Source organism: Taurulus bubalis (genome assembly GCF_910589615.1).
Source record: "Taurulus bubalis genome assembly, chromosome: 11".
NCBI lineage: Eukaryota > Metazoa > Chordata > Actinopteri > Perciformes > Cottidae > Taurulus > Taurulus bubalis.
The window spans coordinates 25790196-25804710 of record NC_136599.1 but is presented as its reverse complement, the minus strand read 5'-3'; the positions used below and the strand labels follow the sequence as shown (position 1 = coordinate 25804710).

The 14515-nt window shown below is 41.6% G+C and overlaps 1 protein-coding gene across 1 annotated transcript; it reads right to left on the bottom strand.

Annotated features, from left to right (window-relative positions):
* Positions 1-462: 462 nt before the first annotated feature.
* Positions 463-13009, bottom strand: LOC306744121 (glutamate receptor U1). Its single transcript, XM_079226706.1, has 10 exons — positions 12947-13009; positions 12769-12862; positions 11244-11275; positions 9327-9506; positions 8173-8396; positions 7286-7383; positions 6405-6619; positions 6085-6304; positions 1365-1615; positions 463-912 (listed from the first exon to the last, which is right to left on the bottom strand). The coding sequence occupies exons 2-10, from the start codon at positions 12830-12832 to the stop codon at positions 814-816; spliced, it is 1383 nt and encodes a 460-aa protein (XP_079082832.1). The 5' UTR covers positions 12833-12862; positions 12947-13009; the 3' UTR covers positions 463-813.
* Positions 13010-14515: the final 1506 nt, after the last annotated feature.

The window sequence follows — 14515 nt, the reverse complement described above, 5'->3', positions numbered from 1 at the left end:
TTGAAACCTGACTATTTATGTCGCAAACTAAAAACATATCTTTTGCGACTACGCCTTGGAAAAGGAAGGTAGCACCGCATAACACTTAAATAGCACTTACGGATAGTTTACACTTTGTAGTGTAACTTTATTGAAGAAATTGTACTTTCTTGATTCTTGTTGTTCTGAGTTTGTGCTCATGGTTGAATGCACTTATTGTAAGTCGCTTTGGATAAAAGTGTCAGCGAAATGAAATGTAATAATGTAAAGGATTGTCTGGTTTGTTGTTTTGCATATCGTTGTCTCTAATGTTACATGTCTTGATAATATTTTGCTTCTTGTATACTTTGAAACAATTCAATTCAGTTTATTTTGTATAGCCCAAAATCACAAATACAAATTTGCCTCGGAGGGCTTTACAATCTGTACAGATAACATGCCTGTCCCAAGACCTCACATCGGACCAGGAAAAACAAGAGAAGATTCAGGATATTGTGGTATTTATTTAGAACATACAGGCAAATAGAAACCGCTATAAAACCATTATAGTTCAACAAGAATTAAGTAAGGGTTATGTTATCAACACCATCAACAAATGATTAGTATTTTGCAGTTTAAAATTCTAAGTTTCTTGGTTTATTCTAAGGCACTGTACAGTAGCTGCTAGTTGATGTACCGCATGGGGTCAACACACGTGTACAAAACACTCTGACTGGACCCCACAACACATGGCTGTCACTATGGAAACAAAGAAAGTTAGTGGTTTGATGGAACAGGACGGAGGCTTCTCATCTCTGACACAATCCATCAACAGCTAACGCGTAAACGTTTCCTTCAGGCTTTGGTCTTGTCTGCGTCGTCTTGCTCTGCACTCTCCCCCTTGCTGACAAATCGGCGGTTCAGCTCTGATGTCATCACCGAGCAGCACGATTTCTGTGAAAGGAAAGAGGAAATGGTAAAGAACACTAAATTAGCCACGCTTGCAGCTCTATGAGGCTGTGTTTGGACATAGTGGCGCTTTCAGCTAAATACTGACGTTGGCATGCTAACATGTCACAATGACAATGCTAACGTGCAGGTATAATGTTTACTATAGTCAGTATTGAAGTTTAGCATGCTAACAAAACAAAAAAGTGCAGGGGAGGAATGTCATTAGTTTTGCAGGTATCTGGTCATAAACCAAAGTATTGGACGAATAAAACATTTGAACTCATGGTGGCGCTATAGGAAAACGTCCAAAGCACTCATCCTCTGGGGACCACTGATATTTGTACCGAAATACACTAGAATCCATCTAGTAGGTGTTGGGATATTTCAGTAAAAGCCAGATAGTTGGTGGTGCTAGAGGGATCACCAAAGTCACACTGTGTGAAACTCTTCCCCACCTTGCCATCCTTAGCTTGCTTGTGGGCCCTGGATACGAGCTCCAGCAGGGCCAGCAGGAGCCCGACGCCAAGTCCCAGGCCCAGGAGGAGGAAGAGGCCCCGCAGATCTTGAAGCCGCATAGCCTCCGAGGTGTTGGCCCCGTCGCCGGCTTTGCAGCTTTTGGTCCACCACTTCTTCCGCAGATACGTTAGCTCACCGGACTCACTGAGCTTGAGGATGGCACTATTCAGGTTTTTGATAAGCGGGGAGCCTGGTGGATTAAAGAGAAAGATGAACGTCATTAACATGCTGCTGTCCTCCATAGTTTGGGTTTCAGACTTTAGAACATGGCTGCAGGGATTTGCTCCCATTCAGCTACAATAACAAAAGTGCAAAGAGCTGCCAAGAGCAAAATTATGGTTCCGCCATTTGCCTCACTCTGAAACTATAACTATAATAACAAGAGCGTAGGTTTGCATAGGGTCCATAGGGACTAGTCACGACCAAAGTTTGGGAAAGACACGAGTGTCCCCACAAATACGCGAAAAATATTTTGCACAATATATTTGAAAACTCATTCGTATTATTATCTATACTATGTCCGTTGCTCAGAAGAGTGAAAACTACATTTCCACGTTTTCCAATACGCCTTCGAAGAAGCGAGTCAGAAACACTCTGTGAATCTTGACTTGCAGTACGAGAGCTGGCAGTAGTCTGACACGGTAAGTAAATATGCCAGGAAATAACAAAGCCTCATATTAGTACTTTGTTTGGTCTCAGCATTGATATTGTTGTCCCTTTTGTTTTTTGTAGATAGGAAAATGCCACCCAAAAAGAAAAGAGATATCTGATGTTTTTTCCACCACGTAAGTAGCTATCACGAAGCCCAAGTCAATGTTAGTTAGCTAGTAGTAGTAGTAGTAGCGGGCTAACTACCCACACAGTGCAATCCTGCATTATTTTGAAATGCATTCAGGAAATCCAGTACAGATGTAGTGCAGGTTTAGGAAGCAGCAGCTGGACCATCAGGGCTTCAGGTGAGGTCTTACATGGATTCTGTGTTGAGGTGTATTATCATGGCTGACAGTGTAAACATAGCCTGTTTTAAGCAAATTATTATTATGTTAAAACATGCATGTGCAGACTAAGCTAAGCTTTCTTTGCTTTTAGAAAACAGTCAAATTGAGCCACAGTGACCGTCAAGGAAGTCAGTGTATAGAGTCCTGGACATGGGGAGTGAACCACACCAGCCTAAAGGAAGTCAGTGTATAGAGTCCTGGACATGGGGAGTGAACCACACCAGCCTGATCCCAAATGCATCCAAGTATAGCAACTTCTGCACAAGAAGTTAAGGTTGCTCTGGGCAAGATTTCTCTTAAAGATGTAGGCTTACAGTTCATCTCTGTGAATGATAGACGGAGGTATCCAAAGAAAATATAAGTAGCTAATAATTGCATAAAGTAGGAAAGCACTTCATTTATAGCCTAAGTGCTGCAGAATAGATTTATTTTAAACTTTTTAATTGATTTTGTCTTTTTTTCACTGCACAACTGCTAAAAGCTTTTTATATATATATAGATATCTATATATATATATATATATATATATATATATATAGATATATATATATATCTATATATCTCTATATATATATATATAGATATATATATATCTCTATATATATATATATATATATATATATATATATATATATATATATCTCTATATATATATATATATATATATATATATATATATATATATATATATAGAGAGAGAGAGATATATCTAGATATATAGATATCTATCTATATATATATATATATATATAGATAGATATCTATCTATATATATATATATATATATCTATATATATATATATATATATATATATAGATATATCTATATATCTATAGATATAGAGATATATATAGATATCTATAGATATATATAGAGATATATATAGATATATATATATCTATATCTATATATATATATATATATATATATATATATATATCTATATCTATAGATATATATATATATATATATATATATATCTATATCTATATCTATATATATATATATATATATATATATATATAGATATATATATAGATATATATCTATAGATATAGATATATATATAGATATATATCTATAGATATAGATATATATATAGATATCTATAGATATATATCTATAGATATATATAGATATCTATAGATATATATATATATCTATATATATATACATATATATATATATCTATATATCTATATATCTATCTATATATATATATATATATATATATATATATATATATATCTATATATATAGATATATATCTATATATCTATATATATAGATATATATATATATAGATATATATATCTATAGATATATGTATAGGGCCAGGCAGGAGACCTGGGCGAGCTGATCGCCGGCAGCATAGACTAGCTCTAGGGACGTGGAACGTCACCCCGCTAGCGGGGAAAGAGCCGGAGCTGGTGCAGGAGGTGGAGCGGTACCAGCTAGATATAGTTGGGCTCACCTCCACGCACAGCACGGGCTCTGGAACCAAGCTCCTGGAGAGGGGTTGGACTTTGTCCTTTTCTGGAGTTGCCCTGGGTGAGAGGCGCCGGGCGGGAGTGAGGATACTCACGAGCCCCCGGCTGAGCGCCGCTGTGTTGGAGTTTTCCCCGGAGAACGAGAGGGTCGCCTCCCTGCGCCTACGGGTTGCAGGGAGTAAAGCTCTGACTGTTGTTTGTGCTTATGCACCGAACAGCATTTCAGAATATCCGGCCTTCTTGGAGTCGGTGGGAGGAGTCCTGGAAAGGGTGCCGCATGCCGACTCCATAGTTCTCCTGGGAGACTTCAACGCTCATGTGGGCAATGACAGAGAAACCTGGCGGGGCGTGATTGGGAGGACCGGCTTGCCCGATCTGAACCCGAGCGGTGTTTTGTTGTTGGACTTCTGTGCTAGCCACGGTTTGTCCATAGCGAACACCATGTTCGAGCATAAGGTGGCTCATAAGTGTACCTGGTACCAGAACACATTAGGCCGGAGATCAATGATCGACTTTGTAGTCGTATCATCTGATCTGCGTATGTCTTGGACACTCGGGTGAAGAGAGGAGCAGAGCTGTCAACTGATCACCACCTGGTGGTGAGTTGGATCAGATGGCGGAGGAGTCGGCTAGAAAGACCTGGCAAGCCCAAACGTGTAGTGAGGGTGAACTGGGAATGTCTGGCAGAGGATCCTGTCCGGGAGGTCCTCAACGCCCACCTCCGGAAGAACTTCTCATACATCCCGAGGGAGGCTGGGGACATGGAATCCGAGTGGACCATGTTCAAAGCCTCTATTGTGGACGCGGCCGCTAGGAGCTGTGGCCAGAAGGTCATTGGTGCCTGTCGTGGCGGCAACTCGAGAACCTGGTGGTGAACACCGGGGGTGAGGGAAGTCGTCAAGCTGAAGAAGGAGGCCTTCTTCTGCCTAGCCCAAGCGAAGGAGTTCAAGTATCACTTGTTCACGAGTGAGGGTAAGGTGGAGCGGGAGATCGACAGGCGGATAGGTGCGGCTGCAGCTGTAAAACAGGCGCTGCACCGGGCCGTCTTGGTGAAGAGGAGCTGAGCCGGAAGGCGAAGCTCTCCATTTACTGGTCGGTCTATGTTCCAATCCTCACCTATGGTCACGAACTCTGGGTCGTGACCGAAAGAACGAGATCTCGGATACAAGCGGCCGAAATGAGCTTCCTCCGTAGGGTGGCCGGGCTCAGCCTTAGAGATAGGGTAAGGAGCTCGGACATCAGGGGGGAGCTTGGAGTCGAGCCGCTGCTCCTTCGTGTCGAAAGGAGTCAGCTGAGGTGGTTCAGCAGCTGACAAAGGAGTCAGCTGAGGTGGTTCAGCATCTAGTCAGGATGCCTCCTGGACGCCTCCATTAGAGGTTTTCCAGGCACGTCCAACTGGTAGGAGACCCCGGGGAAGACCGAGGACACGCTGAAGGATTATATCTGCCGGCTGGCCTTGGAACGTCTCGGGGTCACCCAGAATGAGCTGGAAAGTGTTGCAGGTGAGAGAGAAGCCTGGGTCGGCCTGCTGGACCTGCTGCCACCTCGACCCGACCCCGGATAAGCGGCTGATAATGGATGGATGGATGGAATTACAGAGCAACGAAATGCAGTTCATCATCCAACCAGAAGTGCAATAGTAGTAAGTACCAATATACAGTAAAAGTACTACAAAATTGCTAAAACTGGGGAGACGCTGGGCCTCGCGATCTGCTCGCGCCGCCATTTGGTGCAGAATACTGTTTTGTATTTAAACTAAGGTTGTATTACTGTTATTATGTTTAAATCAGTTCCAAGTTATACAAATGTTAATATATTTTAATATGTTTACCTGTTCAACATAATATCAACTAAGAGAAAGTGTTTTTTATATGGCGCCCTTGCATAATAAGACTACTGTCTCTCACAGCCTCCTCATGCCCACTTCCTTCTCCTCTCTCTTCCTCTGTGGTGAACTGTCAGTGATGGAGGACTACACTAAACTCTTTCAGATATGATCTGACGTCCTGGAATAACTATCATAGGAATAAAAGAAGCACGTGATTTACTCTGGGGATGGGGATTGCTTCTACAGTTTCAGTTGGTAAGTACAGGCATCAATAAGAAATGTTGCGCTCTCTTAAAAAAAGAAGAGAGGTTTAAATGTAATTCCTGAGGCCGGATCACTCACCCAGAGGTGCGGCGATGCTGTAGGACCTCATAAAGATGTCGTCCTCTGAGCGGCTCAGTTTACAGTGGCGAGCCACCTCCAAGTCCAAGGACGAGGTCTCACCGATGAAGGCAAAGTTTCCCTCCTGGACGAGGCGAACGCCCTCCTCCATGCTGGACACAAAGCTGTTCTTGCGTTCCATGTGCTCGTAGATGCGCCGGTACACAGGGTTTTGGGAATTCTGGGGAACAATACATTGAAAAAAGAAAACATGTTACATCATGTCAAACTCAGCTGTTACAGAATCTGCTGTAATGACCATAAACTCATTAGGAATGTGCCTTAAAGAACTGCATGGTGGATCCAGCCTTGAATGTGCCATAGTCAATCAAGTCCTGGTTCGCGAGGTCCTCAAAAGTCTTGATGGGGACTTTGCTGTTGGAGTGCAACATGGAGTTTAAGTTGCCAAAGTAGCAGGCCAGGAGCAGTACAGCAAACAGCCACCAGATGGCGCTGACTAGACGTCCAGATGGGGCTTTCGGGTGAGGACCAACACCTGAGGGGACAGGGACCAGCAGTCAAGTGACAGGACCCGCTCCTTTAAAACCCCATGCTCATGATGTCAATTCATGCTCAGTTTAAAATAAAGCCAACAAGGTCTACTGAAAAAGATGCTGCTGCTGCTGCTACTAATGACCACCTTGAGTGTAGAGTGACTCACAATTCACTTTGCAAAACCATTCCCATAAAATACTAATCTTCTCATTTTGAGTCCCGCTGACGATGAAAAAGGAGGTCATGCATTGTTCACCAAATCACCACCACGCTGATTTATCATTGAATTTAGAATGCAATTCTAATCCAATGATGCATGATGAAAGAAAGTAGTTACCCTTAAGACTAAACAAAGCAAAAATAAATAAATAGTTATTTGAAATGATGTAGAGTAACAATTCAGTTGTATTGAATAAACTGTGCAACTGTCAATCTAGATAATGCATTCTAGAAGATAATGTTACAGTACTGTGCTGATTGTTTCATCTACACCACAAACTTTGAATTTTAATTCAAAACATCTTTTGGCTTTTGAGAGTTTTTGCACATCGAAGTTGTTAAATATTTAAGGCCATAATAAGGTGCAGCTGATTCACTGAGCGTAAAACGAGAGACAGCCAGCAACGTACGTGTGTGCGTGTTTCAGTTCAGCAGACCGCTGCGTTACCTTGCAGGGTGAGAGCTCCAGTGATGTACCAGAAGCTGTGCAGCAATGTGAAGCTGTGCTCTTCTGTGTCGGGCTCAGCCCATTCAGTGGGACTGATCCTGCAGGACCAAACAACAACACAGAACCAGCGAGGTTAAAGCAGCACATGCAGCAACAAGACGCGTCATGTCTGATATTAATAACTCTGTGGAGTTACTGGCAGGATGTTTAAAAGCTGTGCGTCACGAGGCAGAGTAGTCGTGTGTTAATGTTTATTTGTAGGTTTTTACTATCTTTATTGGGGGAGTTTTTTCTGATCCGATGTGAGGTCCCGGGACAGAATGTCATGTGTACAGATTGTAAAGCCCTCCGAGGCAAACTTGTATTTGTGATGTTGGGCTATATAAAATAAACTGAATTGAATTTATTGCAAAACACCGGAAAGGCTTTAAATGAATGCAATCCTGGGGTCACCACGTGTTATTTAAAGTTATATGGTATAATTGTTCTGAATGTTGTATTATACATCACTAACATGTAAAAGGAGCCCCACTCCTCCTTATGGAAGCCCGTTTCCGCCACCCCCCAAAAAAGTCATAATTATGAGATAGAAAGTCGAAATTATGAGATAAAAAGTCGAAATTATGAGATAGAAAGTTGAAATTATTATCTCATAATTATGAGAAATTATTTTTGGTGGGGGAAACGGGCTTCCATAGTAAAATAGACATGGCTGTTGAGTTGTAATATGTATTTATGTGGTGCTTTAAGCATCTTATGATAGGGGAGAGAAGGCAGACATCTCTACGGCCGATATCGGAGGCACACCAAAACAGACTGAGAGGAAACAGGCCTGGTGCACAGCCCTGTTTCTACCAGTCTACCAGTTGTTTGAGGCGTGCTCTTACCTGCCCACCAGGAAAATGCAGAGACCCGTCAGCAGGAAGGCGATGAGGATGCCGACCCACATGTCGGTGGAGAACGGCGACAGCAGACTGAAGTTGCTCTCGCCGGAGGCCAAGTCTCTGCGCAGGAGGAAGCTCAGTCCCGTTTGCATGAAGGGGGTGCTCATGTCCACAACCTGCTCTCTGGTCCCGGTGAGGGTCAGCGGAGCCACCGCCAGGTCGGCCTCCTGGTGCAGGGACAGAAAGTCAACATGCACTTGTACAGTAGGTCCATATCCCTCATGACAGATACTGGATGTTTGTGTCGGGACTAAAACTCTAACAAACTAAGTATCTGATGAAATTGTATGCAGCTGTTGGGTCTGCAAGACATTATTGCAAAAAAAAAAAAAAAAAAAAAGAGTTAGTTTTACATTTTTAAATATAGTGCAATATATAATAAACACAATAAATACCAAAATAAGATAATACATTATTAAACTTCAACTTATTATGAAATGCGATATTATTTTCATAAAAAAAATATTTTTAACTGTTGAATGGTTTGGTTCGTTTATAAATTGCACCCCATGTATTAACATGCATATATATTTCATAAAGTTTCATATGTCCATACTTTGCATTTTGCACCCTATTGTTTACATTTAACTTGCAAAATTAATGAATACTCTGCAGCTGTTCATTCCAGTTATTTGTATTATATTTTATTTGTGTGTATATATATATATATATATATATATATATATATATACACACATACATATATATATGTATATATATATATATACATACATATACATATACACACATACATATATATATGTATATATATATATATATATATATATATATATGTATATATATATATATATATATATATATATATATATATACATACATATACATATACACACATACATATATATATATATATATATATATATATATATATATATATATATATATATATATATATATATATATATATATATATATATATACACACACACACTACGACAACAAATTGATAGGTTTTCATGTCAGGTTTTATGAAGTGCGTCTTTGTCTTATCAAAACATAACATTTCTCAAAATGTGTACCACATGGTGCCATAAGCAGCACATAAGGCGTCACATTGTGAGGAGAGCCACACTTACCCCTCTGATGACTTCACCTATCATGCCGGTCCAGGAGCCGCTGGAGTTCATGGCTCCGTAGTGGTTGTCCTTCACCAGGCTCAGTTTGTACTGGAAGCCCATTATCTTGGAGATCTTAGAGATCAGATCGATGCAGTAGCCCTCCAGCTCAGAGCCGCGGCTCATGACGTACGGATCCAGCTGAGGAGAACAGAACAAACGGTTTGTTTCAATGGAGAGTGATCGCTGTGGGGGAGCAGCGGGGAAGGTGATGCCACGCTTTGAAGATGAGGAGGTTTGGTTCTTCTTGCTGTTTTTTTTAAAGAGTAAATCAACTGAGAGTTCAAATTGCTGCTTTTGTGTAAAAATGTGTTGGTGATTTGTATTCATGCAACGCTTTGACGAAAGAGTGGGGAAAGATTTAACAATCACAGTGTAACGTTCAGAATGTGAGTCCATTTCAGGTCATTATTAAAGTACAAAAGTTATGCGCTTTCTAAATGAAAGCAATTAGTGATTTCGGTTAAAATCTTCTTCCAGAGTAACATATTCACTGTTGCAAAGCTTAAACATGAACAACTTAAAAATATTGTAAGGGAACGGATGTTTTCCCAGTGAGCCCAGTAGGGTCACGTCCCTATATCAGCCCATCATTTCAATAGTACGCTAGCATGGCTAAGAACGAGTCATTTTCTAGGTTTCAGGACATGGAATTAAAAGATCTGTAAGCAATAACAACGAACCCAACAAGGTTGACGCTCGATTACTATACTCCTTGACATTGTTAGATCAAATATGTTATTAAATATCGGATAGCAGTCCCCAGAATGTATTTAAAATGGCCGCCAGTTGGGGACAAGATGACATCCTGTATTGCTGATCACATGGGGTGCATCCCAAGCCTCTAAATTGTCGTTTCCTCGCTCCTCGATTGAACCGGAAGTGGTTCCTGACTGTCGGGTTTGATGAGTTATTTCATTTAAGTTTAACCTGAAACATTGAGTCTAAAAATATAATTCCAGTATTGAAGAGAAACCATAATCATATTGTGCGTATAAGCAAGACAGAGAACAAAGTATAAATATTCAATGCAGTTTAACGGGTAACAGACTACAGAGAAAACATCTCCACTCTGACACGGATGTCTTTATTAATATAAGTAGTAGTTTAACACCATTAAAATTAACTGAAAACATTATACGATCATGTATTATCAATATTTTAAGTGCATTTTTATTGGAATGTTCACTAAAAACTGTACGAACCAGAAAACAACTCTGTTACACTGATCATGTGTACAGACACAAACTCCATCATGAGTCTCTCCAGCTGTTAAAGCCGACTGACAGCTGATCACAGCTCGCGGCCGCAGTCATAGAAACCGACGTTGCTTCACAGGAAAGGACGTCTCATGTCTGTTAAACATATTTCCTCGTGTCCTCTTTCCTCGCTTGGTTTCCTTGTGTCTCCCCATGTATCTCTGGTGGGAGGGACTAAGACGCAAGGAAAGGATGCAAGTGAGGGAAACGGGGATGACATTTAGAGACTTGGGATGCACCCTTGCTCCTGTTTTAATAATCACAAATTAGTCTAGTTTGCTTGTGCAGTAAAACATATTTCTACTCATTCCCGATGCCAATCACTTCATTTCCGGAATTTTGCATGTTGCATTTTTCTGGTTTCAAGAGCCAGATAATTGTCTCTGGGACAATTTTAAAATTGGATTGTCTCACTGCTCGTGTTTCTCAACCCTTTGGATATTCAGCCACTTTTGAATGATCTTAGCGATTCACGTTTATTATCACTTGTAGAACTGATGGCCGAATTACACAAAGAAGAACTCCCTGTGATGAACCAGAACTATTTAAAGTGTGGGTTGAGTTAATGTGTCACGACAGCCTCGTTATTCTGGTGTTGAGAGGCTCAAAGAGAGAATACCTTTATAGTGGTGATGGATAACTCCTTGGCATCTAGAGCGGGGGGAAAGAAAACAAGCACCACAATAAATTTCTGAATTCCTGTATGAGGCAAGTCAAATGTAATGGAGCATGAGTGTCAGCACAAAGATGAGGATTTGGTCTAAGCCAGTTGTGTCTCATGTATGCAGCTCACGCGCAGAACGGGCTCTGAAAGCCGAATGAAGCCCATTGTGGCCCCTTCATGTGGTTCTCCCTCTCAGCCACGGCAGTAAATCCACCAAACAGCCGCCGCAGGACAATGAGCGGCTTGTTGTTGGTTCCTTTTTTTTAAGACTCAGGGAGAAGTGCGAAGGGGACTGCTGCAAGGTACTCCGAGGAGGGTGGCTGAGCTTCTGACGGATCAGTCTACCCCCCCACTCCCTCACCTGGCATTACCCATGACACCCAGAGCTGTTTTCTATCTGCTGAACTGTGACCAAAGCTATTCACAGCGTGCACAGGGGGCCCTAACATGCCCGGCCGGGCTTGGTCACAGAAAGGAGGGAGGGGGGTTAGCGGAGGTGCAAGTTCCTCATAATTGCACGCGATAACAGAAGCCTGGTTGGGTAGTATAAAGCCCATGACACCCCATCAGCCTCCTCCAGAGAAGACGGCAGGAGCTACGATCTGCGGAGATGCCTGTCAGTTGGTTCATCAGTTCATCAGTCCCCCCATCCCAACACAGTTAATTGATTCATCACAGTGCTTTCTGGACCTCAGCAAGGCGGTAGCCTCCACTGGTGAGAAACGGGGACTCCACAGTGAGTATGCTTTGATAGGACTCTCAGCAGGCCAACAGGGCAGAGAGCCAAATGTGAGGAATCATTTGGGAGCGGGACCCGGTCTCACAGGTCAGCCAGAGCCCGCTGGGCTTTGACTCTGACAGCTCACTGGGGCGAGGAGGAGGAGGTTATTTCACTGGGTAAAAACCATCCTGCTGCACAAAGCAGCTTTCCAGAACGGAAGCTGACTAACTGGATGAAATGTTTCACCCAACAGAAATTGGTTAGAGTATACATTTTAGTTAAATTATGAAATGTAAAGGTTTTATATGCCTACTAAACACTAGTGGGATCCAAAAGAAGCCTGCATAAGCATCGTTTCCGCCCGAAAATCTAATGTTTGGAAAAATATGCAAACAAGCTTTCTTCCTCTCAGAAATATACTCTGTTCAGCAATACAACAAAATCCCAACCAGACAATGTTGATATTGAACAATTCTGTTAACGCCTCTATCAGGTCATGGATAATATACATAACTAGTGAAATAAGTGATCTAACAACCACAAAGCTGGCCACACAGCATTGAACAAGCCAACATGCAGACTCAACGTTTTTGAGCACAGTCACATTTTGGACAGAAGTAGAATGGTTGCAGTTTAGAACAATGTAAACCAATACATGCTGCAATTTGTCTGTCCATATATATATATTTATATTTATATAGAAATGTGATGCAATGATCCAAATGAACCATGTTCATCACGCTGGTGTGTGAGTCTTACCTGCAGTGACTGTCCATGCAGTGAGAGCTGCCACACAGAAGACCAAAGACACGGAGCCCGTCATGTTCCCACCACTCTGAAAACAACACGGATCCTTCAAACATGATTATCTCAGTTTCACATGACTTCTAACCAAGAGCACCTGAAACTATGCTATCAAAACAAAAAGAGCCCTCACCTCAATTACGTCAGCTGCAATGGGAATTCAAGACCTTTGTGTGAGGGATGACTCCAGGAAAATGGGAAGTGTTGCAGGAGAGCAGTGGGGTTGTGTGCAGAAGACTGTGGTGGGGGTTTATATGGGGAGCACGAGGAGGGAGGAGATAGAACCCAAAGGGAGAATACACTGGTGATTAATGGCCAGCGGTTTATATAGAACAACATCTGAAGAGAGAAGATATGAGATTACTGGAGTAGGATGTGTTCTCCACCTACATGTTGAACAATGTCCATTATTTAAGGAAAGCCATGTTTTTCTTGATTCCTTCATTCTAGCTGACCCAAAGAAGTCAAATAAAGGGAGTTGTTTGTTTCAGCCATTCTAGATGTTGTGTGGGTGGGTTTTTAGCCTCCTCTTGGGGTGAAGTGTAATTACGGTTGATGATGAGCTTCCAGATGGATGACTGGAGGTCCCATGGAGTCACAGGAAGACATCCCCTCCCCCTCCTGACTAACCCTGAGGGACGACTCAATCTCTCCTAACGGTGAGAACATCTGATAGTGTAATCAGTGCCTCGTGGTTCTATGTCTCTGCCTACAAGAGTTTCAGTTTACATCCATGTCCGTCCAAAAATCATTTTATCCTTTCAGATATTTGTGTGAAATTGTCATAATTAGCATATGGATTATTCAGTTAAGGCCAAAAGATTGTTTCGTCAAGTCACAATGACCTTTGACCTCCAAATTATAATCAGTTCATCCTTGAGTTTTGGTGGATGTTTGTGCAAAACAATGATAAAGTCCCTCCAGGTGTTACTGAGATAGTTTAGAATGGACCGGACGGGCAACCTAAACATAATGATCCGTCTCCGGCGCCGGAGAGTCAATAGTCAACGTTAGGACCTCCGGTTCTGCAGAGTGAAGCTTTAAGTGTTAAAACTTGCATTCTCAGCAGGAGGCGACTCCTCTGGTTGTATAGAAGTCTATATAAATGACTCTACTTCTCTCTTGATTTATTCCCTCAGTAAACATTGTAAACATGAGTTTATGTCTCATCTCTAGTTTCAAGTCTTCTTCAGTACAGCATGATGTTCATTTAGTAATTCATGGTCCATTTAGAGTCAAACAGACCATAAAGCAGAGTGTGTTTTAGGGCGGGCTTACTGTGATTGACAGGTTGCTGCCGCTACCGGAGACGTATAGTGTTAATACACCACGCCTCCGCATTCCAAATATGGTAACTTCTGTTGATCGGTTGCAAAAAGTTTAGATGGCAAACCGACTTCTATGTCCACTTCTTATATCAGTCTATGCTTTGGACTAACTCATAAAACACAATCTACAGTAATAGTGTCGTTGAAAATAAAAATCATACTGTTTTTAGCATGAGTTCACGTACTAAATTGATTAATTTGCAAAACAAATCCTTCAAAAACAAGTGACATCATCTTGAAAGGAGGGGCTGCATTCGCTCTGAGACCAAACACATTCTCTCAGGCCCCCCTCTCTCAGCCTCGGAGGTCTTCAGTTGAGAGGCCAAGCCGTGCCAAATTGTCTAGATAAATGTGGCTTTAAGAGGGACTCTGCA

Excerpts from the sequence above, each read along its gene's own strand:
- LOC306744121 (XM_079226706.1), bottom strand. The coding sequence starts at position 12,832 with ATGACGGGCTCCGTGTCTTTGGTCTTCTGTGTGGCAGCTCTCACTGCA. Across the intron at positions 8,397-9,326 it reads TAGGTGAAGTCATCAGAGGG|GAGGCCGACCTGGCGGTGGC; the intron begins GTAAGTGTGGCT and ends TCCCTGCACCAG. Across the intron at positions 7,384-8,172 it reads TGCATTTTCCTGGTGGGCAG|GATCAGTCCCACTGAATGGG; the intron begins GTAAGAGCACGC and ends TTGGTCCTGCAG.